At 38.9% G+C, this 19344-nt stretch overlaps 1 protein-coding gene across 3 annotated transcripts in view; it reads right to left on the reverse strand.

Moving 5' to 3' along the window:
- Positions 1 to 2788: 2788 nt before the first annotated feature.
- Positions 2789 to 19344, reverse strand: part of LOC115416885 (von Willebrand factor A domain-containing protein 7-like) — a 23712-nt gene continuing 7156 nt past the window's right edge. Inside the window, exons 3-18 of one of the 3 annotated variants that reach the window (XM_030130760.1) lie at positions 17454 to 17645; positions 17092 to 17367; positions 15201 to 15294; positions 14986 to 15123; positions 13357 to 13543; positions 13106 to 13275; positions 12777 to 12889; positions 12571 to 12687; positions 10515 to 10721; positions 10289 to 10424; positions 8886 to 9029; positions 8693 to 8785; positions 8330 to 8607; positions 7113 to 7406; positions 3076 to 3400; positions 2789 to 3033 (exon numbers count right to left, since the gene is read on the reverse strand). In XM_030130760.1, coding sequence (XP_029986620.1) covers positions 2921 to 3033; positions 3076 to 3400; positions 7113 to 7406; positions 8330 to 8607; positions 8693 to 8785; positions 8886 to 9029; positions 10289 to 10424; positions 10515 to 10721; positions 12571 to 12687; positions 12777 to 12889; positions 13106 to 13275; positions 13357 to 13543; positions 14986 to 15123; positions 15201 to 15294; positions 17092 to 17367; positions 17454 to 17630 — 2862 coding nt within the window. In that variant the 5' untranslated portion in view covers positions 17631 to 17645 and the 3' untranslated portion in view covers positions 2789 to 2920. Of the gene's footprint in view, positions 3401 to 7112; positions 7407 to 8329; positions 8608 to 8692; positions 8786 to 8885; positions 9030 to 10288; positions 10425 to 10514; positions 10722 to 12570; positions 12688 to 12776; positions 12890 to 13105; positions 13276 to 13356; positions 13544 to 14985; positions 15124 to 15200; positions 15295 to 17091; positions 17368 to 17453; positions 17646 to 19344 lie in introns of all 3 variants that reach the window. The other 2 variants (XM_030130759.1, XM_030130758.1) reach the window with 2 other exon arrangements.

Here is a 19344-nt window from a genome sequence, read left to right on the forward strand (position 1 = left end):
ACACTCTATTTATCCATACCCACTGTTGCCACATTAGTAAACATTGAAACTCGTATATTAGCCTGACTCCCATTCCATAACCAACAAATAGATTTACTTCATGCCTGGCTTGAATGTCCGTACAATCGTATGATACGCTAACCATTGTAAACTGCTCTGTACCAATAGAACAGTGGCAGCGGTACCACAGCCACTGGAAATAAGCCACTGGCACCAGAAATAGTGAGCCACAGGCACCGGCACCTCTGGCAGCGGTGCCACAGACTACAGCGGCACCTCAGTGGCACCTCAGGCACCGGTGCCACAGGCCACAGTGAGATCTCGTCCCTACTGTGATAACGACTGTCAGGTGTGCTGGAAGAGGGAAACATCTAAAACATGCAGGATACTGGCCCTCGAGGATCTGAGTTTGACACCCCTGTGTAATGTAACCAAGGAGTCTTCTTCATACTGTTGGACTCTTTTTATTTACCAATTGCAGCATAATGCCTAGAAAGAAGAGGAGTCGGTGAGAAAAAGAAAGGGAGCTACAGCAGGCAGCCCAGGGGAGCAGCTCTCTGCTCTGATGGATCAAATTATCCACCAGCAGCAAGGAGGAAGAAGAAGATGAAAGGTCAGAGTTAAGACCACAGTCATGTTAACTGTTTAGGGCCTTTTAACTCAGATTTTAAAGTTGAACTGTTCCATCTTAAAAGCTGTCCACATTTTATTTTTAGAACAAAAAGTGGTTTTGCAATATTAAATCAGGCGTGAAGCTATACAATAGAATACAGTCAGCTAATGAGGATTTTCATTCATCACAAGCACAGGTATTGACTCATAATACTCCTCAAAAGTGCATTATCTGTACCAGATACTTGTTTCAACTTGTTTCTGGCTCATCCCTATTTATAAGCTAATTATATTACTTTGTACCAACCATGTTATTTCTGTGTTACAAGACTTGCAGTGATCTTGGATCTACCTTAACTCTTTAAGTGTCAGACAGTTAAGGGGCTAATAAGCCTTAAAAGTGCCACAGAATTTGGCCGTTTTTCAGTATTTCGTGTCGTTTTTATAATATTTGAAGAATCCTGCAGGAAACCGCTCGATAACATCCGACCGATTGCTGATTAGATCCAAAACGCACCGGACACAGCCGATTCATTATTGATCGTAATTTGCGTAATTAATAATAATAATAATAATAATAATCTTTATTTATATAGCACTTTTCATACATTAAAAACTGTAGCACAAAGTGCTTTACATATCAGTTTAAAAATCAGTACCGCCCCCCACCCACCCACTCACCCGCGCACACACATATACATGCAAACCCACAAGCTCACACATACTTAAGAAGACTGACTGAGCACGGGTAGACCAGAACAAAAATGTACAAGTAAAAGTAAACATCAATTTAGGAGGCGCTGTCTCAGGGAGCCATCCGCACCAGGAGGCAGCCGCCGACCCCGGCAACCAGGCACCAGCAACACAGCCCCGCATCCCAACTAGTGGGAGAGGGCCAACTGGGACCCCCACACACCAGAAAGGAGCGGACCCCAGTGAGAGAAGGCGCCGCCACAGCCCCCGGAGTCCACAGCCGCCCCCCAGCATGGAGGGCTCCCTCTGATGAAACACCGGAGAATAAGAAACATTGAAAAGATATAACAATATTATTCGGTCGCGTGACCTCAAATTCCCGTCTGCTTGGTCTCAAAAGGGGGACACAGAAAGAACGTCATCGAAATGTGAGAAAGAAATGGGGGTGGATGGTTTGTTTGTACACAAATGTGGCGTGTTCTCCAAAGCCGATCTGATCGGCCCGTGGCACTTTACAGGTTGTTTTCGTAAAGCCGATTTAATCGGCCCATGGCACTGAAAGTGTTAATAGGCTATTATTAAAACTTGAAAAAAAGCTAGGTTATTATTAAAACTACTATTATTCAATTCTAGGCAGCTACAATGGGGAAGCAGCTCTGTGCTGTCCTGCAATAGACAATCTACCAGCAGCGTGGAGGATGAGGGAGTTGAACTGATCTATCATTGTAGCTGCCCAACTTGCTAAAAACCTTCAATGTGTTTATTCCAGAGAAATAAAACAGTGACTACCTATCACAAAGTGCTCTTATTTTTCAATGAGCACCTGCCCCCCCCAAAATGTCTGTGCACGCCACTGAACCCAGCATAGACCATATATTAAAAACATCTCTCAGTAGTGCAATATATTTTAACAGTACAAGAAAGTATTTAAAACTAGAAGTACTCGGAGAGCACAGACCTCCACCAAGGCAGATCAGTGCCCCCCATCCCACCCCCCATCACCACCAAATTTTCATAACTTCTTCCTTGTGCCAGTATCAACATTTCCGGAAATTTTCATCCAAATCCGTCCATAACTTCTTGAGTTTTCTTGCACACAGACAGACAAACCAGTGCCGGCAAAAACATAACCTCCTTGGCGGAGGTAAATATGCATTGGACTTTTTCTTTATGATTTATTGTGAGGTTTTATTACACTTACGTTATTTATCATTTAACTACATATAACACATCAGTAATAATGTATGCAGTTGTTGAGTAGAACCCATAGCTGAAAAGCAAAAATTCAAAGTTAAAATAAAACTGTTAAATTTTGTTAAAGTTTGATTAGCATAACAAGAAACCCTGTGTATTGTGATCAAATGTCAAATATGCCTGAATACTGATTGATGTATAGATATACTGGACTATAAGATATACTCTAGCGGCTGCAGTATAGCCCCACATACAATGAATGAGAGTTCAAAGAAAAATGAGAAATATGTTTTTTGGTTAAATAATGATTACTGCTAACTTAGTCTAAAAAAAATCCCTTTTACTCACACTAATATAAATGTATGCTATTTGGATCTGTGAACACCTCCCTACACTAACATTACACTCTGTGGAGTCCCTCTTAACCTGGCAAATTAAACCCAAGACTAAGAATCACAATGGTGAAACAAAGAAGGGATGACTGAACAACCCTTGTAGAAAAAGATGTGGTTGATTGTGGCGTTGTAGTCAGTGATTGTGATGTTGTAGTCTGTGATTGTGACATTGTAGTCAGTGGTTTGGTGGTCATGGGGGTTTTGGTTGTGACTATGACACTGTAGATACAGGTGTCTACATTCCCCACCCGATCCACAACCACCAGCTCCACCGTAGGCGAAGAGCAGGGTGCAGTATAAGACACAGCGATGGTGTTGTTGTCTCCAGGGGACAGGGTGGTATTCAGGGTGCCGTTGCCCTGTCTGAGGCTGATGCGGTCCACACCTGTACCGTTAATCCCATCTGTGACCTGGAGGGTGAGCGCCCACATGGACGAGTTGTGGCCATCAGAGCAGTTGGACTGTAGAGTGAGCAGCTTGCAAACCGGAGGAGTGAAATCAGTCACCTATGAGAGAGGGAAGAGTTCACTCCCACTGACAGAGAATGTGACGGATACCTGCATCTTAAGTACAGGGTGACACAAAAAAACGGGAACTTTTTAGCAATTCAATAAAACCAAGAGTGATGGAAGAAAAATGTTTTATTCATAGTAATTGAAACCTTAAACCATGCCATTTAAGAAACAATGATGGAATTTTCATTTTTTAAAAATTACTTCCTGTAGATGGCGTCCTCCTGTACGAATGCATTCTTGAAATCTGCTGTTGAGATTCCTCATTGACCGCTGCAACATCTCAGCTGGGATACTGTGATACTTGAGATCACACGGTTACCGAACAATTCTCGCACAGCCGCCAATGGTTACTAAAATGGGGGTATGTTTACTTGCTCAAGGTCACTGTCTCGCAGTGCTGCCACTTGCTCATGTCTGCCAATACGCACTTTAAAAATTACCGTTTTTGTACAAGTACAGGGTGACCATAGTAACCATTGGCGGCTGTGCGAGAATTGTTCGGTAACTGTGTGATCTCAAGATTCGGTAACGTTCCCTGGCCCCCTAGATTGCCAGATTTGTCCATTTGTGATTTTTTTTCTTGTGGGGCTATCTCAAGAGTAAAGTGTACACGACTCGACCCAGAACTCTGGATGAGTTAAAACAGAATTCAGGATGAAATTCACAGTATCCCAGCTGAGATGTTGCAGCGATCAATGAGGAATCTCAACAGCAGATTTCAAGAATGCATTCGTACAGGAGGACGCCATCTACAGGAAGTTATTTTTAAAAAATGAAAATTCCATCATTGTTTCTTAAATGGCATGGTTTAAGGTTTCAATTACTGTGAATAAAATATTTTTCTTCCATTACTCTTGGTTTTATTGGATTGTTAAAAAGTTCCCATTTTTTTGTGTCACTTTGTATTTGTTTTATCTTGTTTCATTTCTAAGTAGACAGTGTCATAGTTAAAACTGGATGAATAAATCAATTGTGAGAAACAACTTGCTATTCAATGTGCAAGCCCCTAGAGGACCCTCTTCAGACCACTTTTTTAAGTCCTGGTCTCATACACTGGAAAAAATCTAAATTTTTCCAAATGTATTTTCCTCATTTCTAGTCAAAATATCTCATCACACTTAAAATAAGACATAATCACCTGAAGAGTATCTTTTCAGTGAGATATAAGAACTTATTTTTTGACAATAGATCTTGAAAATCTTATTTCAGGAAATCTTACCAAGGTTATTTTCCCTTGTTCCAATGGCAGATTTTTTTTTTTTGGCTTAAGATTGTTTTTTTTTTCTGCTTAATTTTTTTATTAAGGAGGGAGTGTCCGATTGCTTGTCAATTTAGCGTCACTGGGGAGGCATTGGGCAGGAGGAGAAAGTTCGAGCAGAAAAAAAGAATGCTTGCACACTGCGCATGTCTCATGGCAAGAAGTTAGCAAAAAACAACAGTTTGAAGTGTGAGGTGAGCATACTGGAGGAGGAGGAGCTGGGAGACTGGTTGAAAAGTTTGAGTGAGTGACCACCTGTGAGTAATGAGCTAAAGAAAAAGGAGTAGTATTTGGATGCACTTTTCAAAAAGAAAAGATGGGCATCAAGGTTATCGTTAACGAAAACGAACGAAATGACGAAAACTAAAATTGAAAAAACATTTTCGTTAACTGAAATAAATAAAAACTCTAATTAAAAGAAAAAAACGATAACTAACTGAAACTGTATTGTGAGCTTACAAAACTAACTAAAACGTATAAAAATTATGGATACAATTCCCTTCGTTTTCGTCTCTGTCAATGTCGGATTGATATGAAATTAATTTATTTCACTTCAGCAGTTTGAGCTGGTGACACCATACGACACTACACAGTCTGTCATGTGTGGTCACTGGTGGTTTCCAGTCGTCTTCTGGTCCCCACTCTACCTGGAACATACAGACTAAAGCTGGGACACAGCAGCACAGTCCTGTCTGGGGTTTACTGGAGTGATACATGGGTCGGGTTTTTTTTTTTTTTTTTTTTTTTTGGCGTACCGTGTGTGTGCGCGTGAGTGACAGACAGAGCTGAGCTAAAGGACAGTCAGTGTTGAACTAGCATCCAGGTTAAAACTGGAGAGTTTATCACCATGAAAAGGCCTTCCAAGCCCTGAACTGCACAGTTTAGAAGAGGAGAAAAGAGGAGGATGAAAACTAATCCAATTACAGAGGTATGGAACCTGTTATAATGTTAAAAAACGTTTGATGTTACTAGCTACAGCTAGCTGAACTGAACTGAAGCAAAGTTGGCTAATAATGGAACTGCAGATGATTAAGAGATGAGAGATCTGCTAAGGTGTGGTTTACTGATGATGAACTGGGTTATATATGTTTATAAGTGGTTTATATATGTTTCTGTCTGCTTTAACTGCTGGTTAGCTGGTTTATAATATGTTCCTATCTGCTTTAACTGCTGGTTAGCTGGTTTATATACTGTATGTTTCTATCTGCTTTAACTGCTGGTTAGCTGGTTTATATATGTTTCTATCTGCTTTAACTGCTGGCTGCTTTGTGCATCTCCTCTCATGCTTTGCACATCTTCGCATTGTTTCACGTAAGTGACGTTGTGTATGGATTGCACCCCACCTCAACCTGCTATAGGGAATTTATACATTGTACGGTACATTGTGTCTCTGCTCAGTCCATGAGCCGCCCTAACCCGACCCCCAAATAAAGTGTCCAGGGTAACACATATCCACGCCTCACTAATTTCTTTGAATAGGATGATGAGGAAGATAAAATATATGAAATAACTAAAACTAATACTAAAACTAAACTAAACTAAAACTAAGCATTCAGAAAAAAACGATAACTAATAAAAACTAACAAACCTGCTCTAAAAACTAATTAAAACTAACTGAATAAGAGAAAAAAAAGTCAAAACTAATTAAAACTAAACTATAATTAAAAATCCAAAACTATTATAACCTTGATGGGCATGCAACTTGCAATATTTGCAAAAAAATATATATCTTTCAAGTCTGGGTCAATGAATAATTTGCACTGCCATTTGAAAACTCAGTTTACACACATTTATTGTCCTTGTTCTGAGGAGAACTGCACTATAGTTCAGGTATTTAAGTCACTGCAGTGATTAATCACTGTTGTGTTTTGTGCAATTTTTACCGTATGTTTACACACATTTATTGTTCTTGTTTTGAGGAGAATAAAATGTTATTTCATAAGAAAATGTTTTTTCTTCTTCATTTTTAGACTACAGACTAGTCCGCATAATGTACCGTGATGTTTTTGTCAAATTCCAGCATTTGCCTAATGTCACCTCTCATGTCATGTTTTTAGCCCACACATTTGAGCTAACTATTCTTTTTTACAGTAAGATAATATTTACTGCCGCGCCAATTAAACACCTTTAAAATGTAATGTCAGTCATCACATGTAGCCTATTTAGTCATTAAAACATTGGTGTTTCAAAATAATGCAAAAAACATAAAAGAGCCAGTCTTTTGAACGGCTCTTTTCAGTGAACGGCTCATGATCGAACGACTCCCTTCAAAGAGCCAAAAGTCCCATCACTAAAGTGTTGTTCCTCACAACACATGTATCCATGTTCTGCAGGAGTTTAAGAGACCAGGGGATCCACAGAGACAGCCACTACAGCGCCCAGGATTTTGTGTTTCACCAGCATTTATACCAATAAAGATTTGTATTTTTTGAATGTGGTATTTACCGTTTTAAGGACACTGAGACTCAACACAACATAGTTGGCATCTGAACCATCAGAAGTCTGGGCCTCTATGGTCAGGGTGACTTCTGTACCAGATGTGGTGTTAACAGGAGCTGTGATGTTTACTGTGCCATTAGCACTGTCTCCACTTTCCAAAACTAAAGTGGATGGGAAAGTTGAAGTGAAACCCTGGTCATTAACAGCCTGGATGTTGACGGTTCCTCCTGCCCCGCTGGTTCTGACAGAGAAAGGCACTGAAAACGTAGTTCCTGGTTCTATGATACCATCTGAATCATCCTAAACAGAGATCAAAAACAGAAAATATGCAGTTTTCAATAAGCACAGGATGGACATTATAGGATATTTTTACCTTCTCAGCCCTCAAAAATTATTTTAACAATCCAATAACATGACCTCCGAGAGTGGTACTCAGTGTGACTAGAGTAAATATGCATGTATACTGTTACAGTAACAGATGTCTGTATCATAGGATGGTAGTTTGGTTTGAATTAGTCATTAGAGTAACACTAGATTATTTTATTTTTATGCATAAATGACACAGTGGAGGAGGTTGCATGACAATGAGGATTCCATGGAGGAAGACAAAACTAATTAAAACAGGCAAGTGCTATTTGAGTCCAGTTAATTTCAAAAGAACCATCTGGGCCAATCAGATGACTTGGTTTTGCTACTGTTCTCTCACACACTCTCCACAGAGCAACGTCACAGCCAAACATGAAAATCATCTCAACTTGGTCTAAGGGTGGTCTATCTCAGCTACAGGACTAGACTGGACAATACTGAATGGGACTTATTCAATCAGGGGTTAGAGCTAGAGTTAGGGTTAGGATTAGGGATAGGGCTATGGCTAGGGTAAAGGTTAGTGCTAGAGTTAGGGCTAAGGCTAGGGGTAAGGTTAGGATTAGGGTTAGAGTTGGAGTTTGGGTAGGGTTAGGGCTAGGTCTAGGGTTGGGGTTAGTGCTAGGGTTAGAGGTGGTGTTAGGGGTAGGGTTAGGGTTAACCTATTAGTGCATGTCTTTGGATGGTGGGAGGAAGCCAGATAGAACCCACACAAACATGGGGAGAACATGCAAACTCCACACAGAAGGTCCTGTCACTGATATCTTACAGCATAAATTATTTCTTAGTGTTATGGTTTGTGCACCCCTCAATGTAAGCCCAGCATGAGTAGAATGGGGTGGTTTGGTGTGAGTGCTTACAGCAGTAATTGACAGAGAAGATGCTTTGAGGCTGGTGGTTGATTGTCTTTGGAATCTCACTGAAGACAGTCTGGAAGAACTATTCCCAATCTGTCCCTTCACAAGCACAACAAACGCCTGTGATGGGATCCTGTCAAAATGGACTAAGAACGTTTTACCGTCCTGATTTTCCACACTACCGTTAACCTCCCCTGGCCCTGATGATTCGACCAGAACGACGTCTGTCACAATGGCTGAGTTACTCCCGGTTACTGTTACCATCAGAGTACCATTGACGCCTTCAGAAAAAAGAAAAAAAAAAACATTCAAAGCAGATGTCAGATGCCATGGGACTATTATATAATAAAATATGTGTTTATTCACCTGCTCTGGGACGGTTGTCTACAGTGTCAAAACCCCCAAACAGACCTCGTGATGGCTCCACAAATGTAAAGAAAAAGTCGATGGGACTCTGACCTAAAAAAGAAAGTTTTAGAGATGGAAAATCAACCAATGAGGGTTAGGGTTAGACTATAAAATGTATTATTTTCTGAGTTTTCAGTCATGATGGTCTCACCTACGACCTTTAGAGTGTATGCATTTGCTGACACCAATGTCATTTTCCAAAGTCCCACTTGCATTATCAGCCTGACGGTGTGAAAGTTTCCCACAAACTGGGATGAAGTGACTAATGGGCCTGTTGTACCTTCCTGAGACACACCTTTAAAGAAAGCCATGTCAAGAGATGAGTCCCATTATTTAACCTTATTGTAATAATCATAAATAATCAAATATTGGCTATGGTTACATGATGTTTTTTAAATCCGATTTATTTCATCAGAAGAAATTAATTTGGAACTAAAGTATTTTCTGTTTACATGGAAATGTTAAACCCGAATAAAGGTTTACATTAGGTATTAATGAGGTAGTTAAGTGAGCAAAAGGGTTTGTGCTGCAGTGCTCACATTGCCTTGTTCTCGCAGCCCTTCTGTTAGCTTAGCTTAGCATAGTCACTGCATTCCCATGGTCACACGTAGCTGTTGTGTTGAGGGAAGTTGGAAAATCTTTTTGTTGGAAGGGATGCATGTGCTAAATTAGCTTAGCTTTACCGTTTTAGCTTTGCATTAGTTTTTATTTCCCAAGATTTTATTAGTGCAGTAAGTCACATCGCCATAATTTGAGCCTCAATTTGTGATCATATTGACCCCACTGGACTAAAGGAATCATTAGGGAGAACTGAATTTCACAAAATCACTCATAAAATACTACAAATCACCTATAAAAGCCTGGCTACGTCTGACCATAGGAATTAAGTGATTATGCTAAACTAGGCTAAGCTAAGCTAACGGAAGGGCTGTGAGAACAAGGCAGTCGGTGCACTGCAGTGCAAACTGATTTGCCCACCTATCGAACTCATTCGTGTATGACAAATGAATTAATAAAAAACAAGTGGTGAACTCTTCCTTCAGGGTTTTCCAGGCTGGTAGATCCCATCAGAATAGCCCACTGGAATGGTTTGGGTTGAGTAGACTGCATTGCATATTCTTCCACCAGCGCAGAATGTGTGCATCATCACGACGAGACAAGACAATGAGCATGAGCAGAATGGCAGGAATAAAGTCCAAACGGAATAATGGGTTTACATGTCTGAGGAAGAATTTTGGTCGGAATTTAAAGGGGATTAAACCAGTGACTTTAATCGGGTTTAAATTTCATCCGAACTTTTCTTTTTCAACTGGAGTAAGGTGTTTGCATGGGCATCTTAAATAGGATCTAACCTTTAATCAGTTTAAACCAGGAATAAAAGTTGTCATGTAAACGCACAGATTATGGTCAGTATAACCACAATTAAATGTCCAGAGCTCCATTTGACATCTAAGCCACAGAGATGTTTGTCAGAGTAACAGCAGAATCTGAGTTTAGGTACTTGTCATTAACTTCTGAACTATTACTTATATCACATTTTAAAGAGGGTATAACCTGAGGGGCTAGTGAGAGTTAACTTGTCAATTCCCCCAGTGATGTAAATTGTGAGGTTTTTAACAGAGTCGTCCACTGTGAATGTAAAATTGCCCGACTCTCCTCCTGAACTCCTGGCCACCTTCAGAAGTGTCACCTAGAAGATGAAATAAGAGTAGTGACACATGAACATTTATGAATTAGAAAAGAAAAAGAAATATAGACAGTAACAGTATTTCAGTAATACCAAAGTGGAGCTGGAAGACTCTACTACAATACTAGTGGCCTCCAGGAGCTGACTCTTGCTAACTTCTATAGCCAGGCCTCCTGAAGCCTCAGCCAGGTCTCTGAACAGCTGGGCGTCCGATGACAGCATGCGACTCAACTGATACTGGCCGTGGTTTGTCGATCTCTCTCCACGTAAGCCAATAATACCAGTCAACATGATATTTACCTGGACAGAAAACAGATGAGCAAGGATTTGATCCATAAGCCATACACCATCAAGGCTCAATGTGTAATATTTAGTGTCAAGTGGTGACATTTCATATTTCAGAAACCATCTGAATACTCCTCACCTCAAGATCCTGATAAAAACATAGAGCCAATGTTTTGTTTGTCCTTTCTTCGGACATTAAGTTGCTTTAAATAGGATGAATTTATGTCTTACGAATCATTACCTCCACCAAGGAGGTTATGGTTTCATTGGGGTTTGTTTGTTTGTTAGCAAGAAAAATCAAAAGTTATGGACAGATTTTCATTCAATTTGCAGGAAATGTTGATACTGGCACAAGGAACTAATGATTACATTTTGATGGTGAACGGGGGGGGGGGGGGGGGGGGGGGGGAGGTTGCTGAGCTGCCTTGGCGGAGGTCTGCACTCTCCGAGTGCTTTACTGGTTTTCTCTTTGTTCTTTTTACACACATTTTTCAATGTCCAAAACTTGAGATGCACATTTGGTTATTTTGCTACACTAAATTGTCATTTTTATGTATAAGGGAGAGGATGGAGGGTGTTGTGTACTATTGAGTAGATTTTGGGAAGGAAAGTCTAGATAAGAAAACATTCACCTCAAACAGACTTTCCTTCTTTTCTTTAAGCAGGAGCTTTCATAACTGTGACCATGTTTTGTTTTAGGAAACATAATGTAGGAGGGTTTAACCTGAACAGAACACTTAAGAATCTTAACATCTGTCTTCTGTTTCATTTATTTAATAGTCCACATTGGATTTGGTCTCAAACATGTATCTGTTCCTCTTATGTTCAGTACTTTGGAATCACTGTGCTGCAGTACTGTGTCCCTGCAGCCATAAAACACATCCATTTGACAGAAAACACTCAATTGTGGCTGACTTGTTTTTTACTCACACTGACAAGGCAAAGTAAACTGAGTGGTCAGCCAAAAGGCAGCTGTTATAAGATGAGCTCCATGGACCTACTATAGATCAGAATCCCTTCTCCACCTATTGATACCATAGTGATACAGGTCTTAATTCACTTTATTGTAAACCCTGTAAATTGGTTGAGGATGAGGCTTTGGTTTGAAAGCAGAGCTGTTAGTGACAGGAGTGCATCACTCGTGTAGCTAACTTTAAAAACAAAAAAAAAACAACAACAACAAAAAAAACATGTCATTAAAAGTGAAATCATCGCTGAAATTCACACAAAAGGAAATTCAGATTTCCACTCATTAAAAAATGCATGAATAAATGGGAATCAGTCATACTGAATGGATGAGTCTGATTAGGCTAAGTTGGCTGTAGCCCTAATAAAGACACACATGTTGCCATGTGAAGTTAGTCTATGTTCTTGTCTTCCATGTTTATAGTTCATCTTATCATGTGTTACTTATTTTAATTCCACATTTGAGAAGATTTACCCGAACATGAAACATTATTGTCCTATTTTTTTGATCTGTGGGTCATAATTACTAATGCAATGGAGTTGGCTAATGTCAAAGAATGATCACCGTCTAACATAAAAATGCAACCAGTACTTCAGCACAAACTCCATGTTAGTACAAAACCATGCAGTAATGTAATAGAACCTTACAGATTCAGAGGCCAGTGACCCTCTTCTAGTCAGCTCACCTGTAGCTAAAACGTGCAAAACTGTCCTGGTGATCTTTTATCTATATTTGGTAGGAATATTTGTGGTCCTGTTTCACATAAACTGCTTCTTAGTGTAAACTCTGGTCTGCACTCATACATGTAATGTGACACTTCACACAGTGCCATCACACTACACTTCCTTTCTATTCACTGATTCTTTAAGCTTCATCAGCTGTAGCTACATTGCTCACCACTGTCTTCGTTCGCTCTATAAGTGCATTCACAGTGTTTAACAGGTGTCTGTCTTTAGCAGGAGCATCAGTGAAGAGGAAGATCTCAGAATTGGGAGGGGCACCAGTCAGAGCCAGCTGCATGAAGACCAGTGGAGATAGTTTTAAACATTATGATGTAATTGTGTTTTACTGGATGGATTTTGAAGAAGCCTCACAGACATCACCTGAAGTCCTGACAGAGCCATTTCTGGAGCATCTCCTCCTCCAGTTGCTGTTAGCGCATTAATTTTTGTCTTGAATTCAGTTGGATTTGTAGTTCTGATCAGTGGACCAAAGTCTGACATGTATATGGAGAAAGGAGAAAGGACACTTTTTTAATTCTTTATCTTCTGTTTCATGTTATTAAGATGGTTTAAGTCATAGCTGAAACTATATTTGGAATATTTACATTAATTACATTAGTCCACTAAGTACACACAACAAGAGTAATAAATAGTAATCTGCTATTTTGTTTGGTAGACTGAAAGGAAGAGTGGATTATGGGATGTTTTACCTGGGTCATTAAAAGGCACAAGGATGTAAATTGAGGGTTCTTCAGCTGTTCCTGCTTTACTGTTAATTATAGAGGAGGTGACAGTCTTCACTGCATCGATGTCATCGCTCATACTTCCTGTCGTGTCGATGCAGAAACAGAGAGGTTTACCTGTGGAAATCCCCATCATCCTGAGGGACAAGAAGAGAAAGACAGTGACAAACAGGAGAGAAAACTGTGCTTCACTGGAACAGGCAGGGTATGTTTCATACTCTAGGAACACTCTGTCTCCAGCAGCTCTTCGGACATCCTCCAACAGCTCACTGGTGGCAGCTATAGCCACATCTGCTGCTTGAAAGTGGAGGTGTCCATGGCTGGAGTCCACCTTGTCCTTGTTGATTCCACCTTTGGGCTCAGTTCTGCTTGTTCCATCAAAAAAACCTCCATGACTGCATTTTCCTGTTCAACATTAGACACTTGAAAATAGAAGATGTCTTCTTTTCTCTGTGTTAATGTTTTGATAATACACAAAGATAAGGTAGGAAAATTAATTTATATATTTGTACATACAAATATGTTCAGATAAATGTGTAATATGTAGACAGACATGGAAAGTAATTATTTACTACTACTACTTCTAATTATTGATACACAACACACAATTCCACAAAGCTGGGACACTGTGAAATGTAACTAAATAAATACAATGATTTGCAAATCTCACAAACCCATATTTTCTTCACAATAGATCATTGAAAACACATCAAAAGTTTCAACTAAGAAAATGTACCATTTTAAGAAATAAATTGGATAAGTTGGGACAGGGGCAACAAAAGATTGAAAACAATGTTACAGTAAAAAAAAAAAAGAACACCTAATGAACATTTTTGCAATAATTAGGTTAATTTGTAAGTGGTGAGTAATTATGGAGCAATTTAGGATATATACTACAAAACTTTAAGGTCTTTGAACATATCATCAAGTACATACAGTACAGTACATATAATCAACAGATTCAGAGAATCTGGAGAACTCCCTGTGAGTAAGGGGACAACAGTGAGCATGAATATCAGATTCTAGAACTCCTCAGGCAGACAGGTGACACTGTATTAAGTATCCAGGTCAAAAGCCTGCATCTTTCATGGAATGGGGGTGCATTAGTACCTATGGACCTGGCAGCTTGTACATCTGGAAAAACTGCTGGAAACTATATGTGTGGTTTTAGAGTCACACATGCTCCCATCCAGACAATGTGTTTTTTGGGGAAGGCCTTGTGTATTACGATGCTAAACCACATGTATTACAACCACATGGTTTTGTAGTAGAAGAGTCCAGGTGCTAAAGTAGTCTGCAGTCCAGACCTTTCACCGATTGAAATCATCTGGAGCATCATGAAATGAATAATAAAAGAAATGTGTGATTTAAGAATGTGATAATATTCATGTGGTGTCCTCAGCTCCCGGATGTTTGTAGACTATTGTTACACATGTGGTAAAAGCTCTGTCCCATATTTTTCGGAAATGTGTTGCTTTCAGTAAATTCAAAGTTACCTCATTTTACTCTTTAAAATGGTACTTTTCCCACCCAAAAACCATTTGATATGTTTTCTATGTTCTATTATGAGTAAAATATGACTTATGTTTAATATGGCTATTTGTACTGCATTCTATTTTTACTGACATTTTACACAGTGTCCTAATATTTTGGGGTTGTAATAAGATTAAGAAAATGAAAAAGCTGACAGAAGCAGAACTACAACAATAACAGTGTACAATATAAAACTGTTCCCTTTATCTGTCTGGTCTTGTTTGCTAATTTTTTTTCCGCAATCCACTATCTAATAATTTCTAAAATCTAAAATTTTAAAATAAAGAAAAAAGGAAAAGTCTAAAGACATTTACCTGCTGGTTTCGATCTGGGAAAAAACGTCCAAAGTTTAAAATACCCTGAGGTCAGGATTTTGTCACGTAGGACATCTTCCAAAATGTTATTTGTGCAGTCGTCACCATCACAGCTCCGGCAGGTCGCTCTTGCTCTATCTAAAATGAAGTATTTTGTTCTGTGAAATCAGTTTAATCTCATGCAGAATGGCACTGACATCATATGAAGTCTTCACCTGCTATGTTACCGATACTGGTGCCTCCTCTGAGCAGATTGGTGTTTGGGCGTTTGTTTCCCATTTCGATCCAGTTGCTGTGACTGTAGAAGTCCTTAAGGTTTCAAAAATGGTACAAGTTGAATATTTACAGCACAAACTAAATGGTCTTACCACATAATGGAAGACTACATAAGACTTACTGAACATGCATTGACTCTGGTTAAAGCTCATGTTTGACCTCCAGTCTGGTGTCTGCTAAAGACACCAAACACCCTCCTCAGAGCCAGTGTTTGCTTTGTCTCTTTCTAGTTAAGGGGGTAATGACACACTCAGTCATATAATGTGACAGTTATGCTTCCATCCACTTAATCAACAAGGACCCAGTGCTACTTTGGTGCCAATGGACTCTATGCACAGCCCCACTACTTCCTGAACTTCAGGTTAACACACACTGATTAATCCAGGTGTCCCTGCTACTTGTTGGGACAACTGATTGATTAGACACACCTGGATTAATCAGTGTGTCCAATAATGAAAGACAGGAAATAAAGGACCCGCCTGATGTTCAGGAAGTAGTGGGGTTGTGCATAGAGCCCATTCCTAAATTCAGTTTTCTTTCTATTTAATCTTTCTAAAGTGATTTTTCACCATTAGTTATAATATTATCCTCTGCAGTTTGCATTTTTCACTGTAAATCATGTATTTTCCTATATTTAAAGTCCTATATTAAATTTAGATATTCATGAAAACTCAAATTCAAAGGTTATTATATCAGAAATAGAGAAAAATTAAGAAAAAGTAACTTTTTGAGCAAAGATATCATTGACTGAACATAAATCAAGCACCTCCATCCACTGTCATTGATTCAACTCCATGGGTTTTACTGGTGAATCAATGTTGTAGAAGATGACGGTGTTTCCATGGTAACTACAGAGCCTCTGAACATCCAAATGGGTCACATTTGATGACCATGAAAAAATGACAAACTGCATTTTACACCAATTATTCACATGTATTGATAGGATTAATGGATCAACAGGTATTAAACAGTTTAGATCAGTAGATGGTTTTGTTGCCAGTGGATATTTGGGTCTTTATGGGTTAATCTGACTCACAGGTTGAACATTAACAGAGCAACTGTGAGTTGGCATCCTCCTCCCTTCCATTATCTGCATGTGACTGTTTTCCACATCTCTTTTGATAAATCACAAAAGAACCTCTGAGCTATAACTACTCACTTAAAATAGCATCTGTCTTTCTATGTGACGTCTTCTTTTGCATTTTTTGCCTCAGTTGTCAAGGCTTTGTGACTACCTCTTGCACACAAGAGAGGTTTGATTTGCTTACTGGAACACAAATAAGTTTTTTTTCCCAGTATTTTTTGATTTTTAAGATTCTTATTGGCATATAAATCACATTTATGCAAAGTACTCTGCAACTCTAAAATGACAGAGCAATTATAACACTATAAAACAAATCAGGTAAAATCATTCTGAAAAAAATGGGGGACACGAGACAAGAATTAAAATGCTCTGTGGTCTCGGCTAGCTATAATAGAGGAAATCTACTCCGTGGAAAGATTGACTTATTACCTACAGCTCAAGGAACATATCGTCATAAAACGCTGGAGAAAATGGCTGGACTATAAATAAAATAAAGCATAATTACTACTGTATGTCATTTAAACCTTTTGTGTTCAACCAGTGACCCCTAGTTTCTGTGTTGTATTGTCTGTTGATAAAACAAATAAAAATAAAGTTTAAAAAAATGCTCTGTGGTCTCAGCCAAAGTTCAACACCTGGTCACTCTAACTGTGACTTTTCAGTGTGGAAAAATAAGACTATTGAGTTTCCAACTGCAACAACTGTACTAGAAACTCCTAAAATGAGTTTAAGCAACAATACAGTACCTGTAGAGAGTGGAGGATTTTTCCCAGTCTTTTTCTTGCTGCTTGAAAGTTCCCCTCCCGGTTACTGGCCTTCACAGCTCCTAATCCTTCTATGATGAGAGCCCTTCCCTCATTAAACAGCTCATTATCAAAGTGATGTTTTGCGGAGAAGAATGTGAGACTTTTATCCACTTTTACGTTTTTATCTTGGATTAACTCAATGACTTCGGCGAAACTCTTGGATGATATTCCAGGTCTGCAGGCCTGAGCTACAGACGCTGCTTCATAAGGCTGTGGCTGTATAAACAAACATATTTATTTATTCACAATGTACAACTACATTCAGAATGGAATAAATGCATTTGGTCAAATTTCATTCTTACTGGAAAACTGAAGTCTCGACCCTCTGAAAGGGCCAGTGAACGGCACGCCTGCAAAGTGACACTTAGAATTGCACTCTCAGTAATTTCCTGATGATTCAAAGAGTCATCCTGATCTATATGAAAAGCAAGGACTCCAGTCTGCAGGAGCAGGAAACACAACACAGCCGAGCCAAACATCGTTCTTCAACCTGTCTGACCAACAATGAAACAGAAAGACAGACAATTAATACCAACTCTCACCACTGTTTATCTGACATGACTGAGTATAAGGAACACACACCAGACACAGTTAAGTTGAACCAATGCTGAAATTAACCAGTAAAGACCTTGTGCTACTTTTGAGGCAGTTGCCAAATGATGTTTCCTTTCTATTTTAACCTTTCTCAAGTGTTTTATCACCATTCATTATCATATTGTCCTCTGCATTTTTTGTTTGATTTTTTTTTCAGTCAAAATTAGGTATTTTCTGATATTTAATTTATCGATCTTGATCAGATCAGATTAAAGTTGAGTATTATATCAGAAATAGAGAAAACTGAAGAAAAATATCAGCAAAAATATCAATAACTGAATGTAAAAACAAGCATCTCCATCCACTGTCACTGATCCAATTCCATGGGTTTTACTGGTGAATCAATGTTGTAGAAGATGACGGTGTTTCTACATTCACTACAGAGCCTCTGAACGTCCAAATGGGTCATAGCTGATGACCATGAAAAAATGACAAGCTGCTTTTTACCTGAATTATTTGAACACATTGATAGGATTAGTGAATCAACAGCTATTGAACATTTGAGATCAGTATATGCTTCTATTTGTTGGTGGATGTTTGGGTCTTTATGGGTTAATCTTATCACTTCTTGCAAGTTTTTTTCACTGACTGGATCAGAAATGTGTCTGAAAGATTAAATACTTCATCTGGGGTAAATATAATTTTGTAGTATTTTATGTATGTTATACTTTCACAGTATGGATATTTCTCTTCCCTTGCAGCCTTCATGTACAGAAGGGACATTTTGATATGTAGGAAAAACTAACTTTTATTTTATTCTATTTAGCAAAAATGGTCCCACTATGACAATATTTTTTCCAGGACTCATTCCAGTTTTAATCAGTTTTATTTGATTCTGTTAGAAATGTTAAAAAGTTAACTTAGTAAAAAATCATGAGTTTTACATACAGTATGCAGAAGCTAAATGTGTGATTCACTGTTGTCTTAATTTATTAACATGGATTTGAAAAAGGAAAATAAATAAATAAATCCAGATCTGCTAGTGTTTTTTTTTATTCAATAGGTGTAATTAGATCTTGAAATTCTTGAAATTTCTTTTAAGGATGATGTTTAACCCATAAAGACCAGAACAGTCACTGGCAGCTAAAACCATCTACTGATCTAAACTGTCTAATATCTGTTGACCCACTAATCCTATCAATACATGTGAATAATTGGTGTAAAATGCCGTTTGTTGTCTTTTCATGGTCAGCAGATGTGACCCATTTGGATGTTCAGAGGCTCCGTAGTAAACATGGAAACATTGTCATCTTCAACAACACTGATTCACCAGTAAAACCCATGGAGTTGGATCAGTGACAGTGGATGGAGGTACTTGTTTTATGTTTAGTTAATAATGTATTTGGCTGAAAATGTCACTTTTTCTTCAGTTTTCTATGTTTCTGATAAAATAACTCTCAACTTTAATCTGAGCTTTAATGAACATCTACATGATCTATCCATCCATTCATTATCTTCCGCTTCTTCCGGGGCTGGGTTGCGGGGGCAACAGTCTAAGCAGGGATGCCCAGACTTCCCTCTCCCCAGACACCTCCTCCAGCTCTTCTGGGGGGGACCCCGAGGCGTTCCCAGGCCAGCCGAGAGACATAGTCTCTCCAA

The sequence above is a fragment of the Sphaeramia orbicularis genome, unplaced genomic scaffold (genome assembly GCF_902148855.1).
Source record: "Sphaeramia orbicularis unplaced genomic scaffold, fSphaOr1.1, whole genome shotgun sequence".
NCBI lineage: Eukaryota > Metazoa > Chordata > Actinopteri > Kurtiformes > Apogonidae > Sphaeramia > Sphaeramia orbicularis.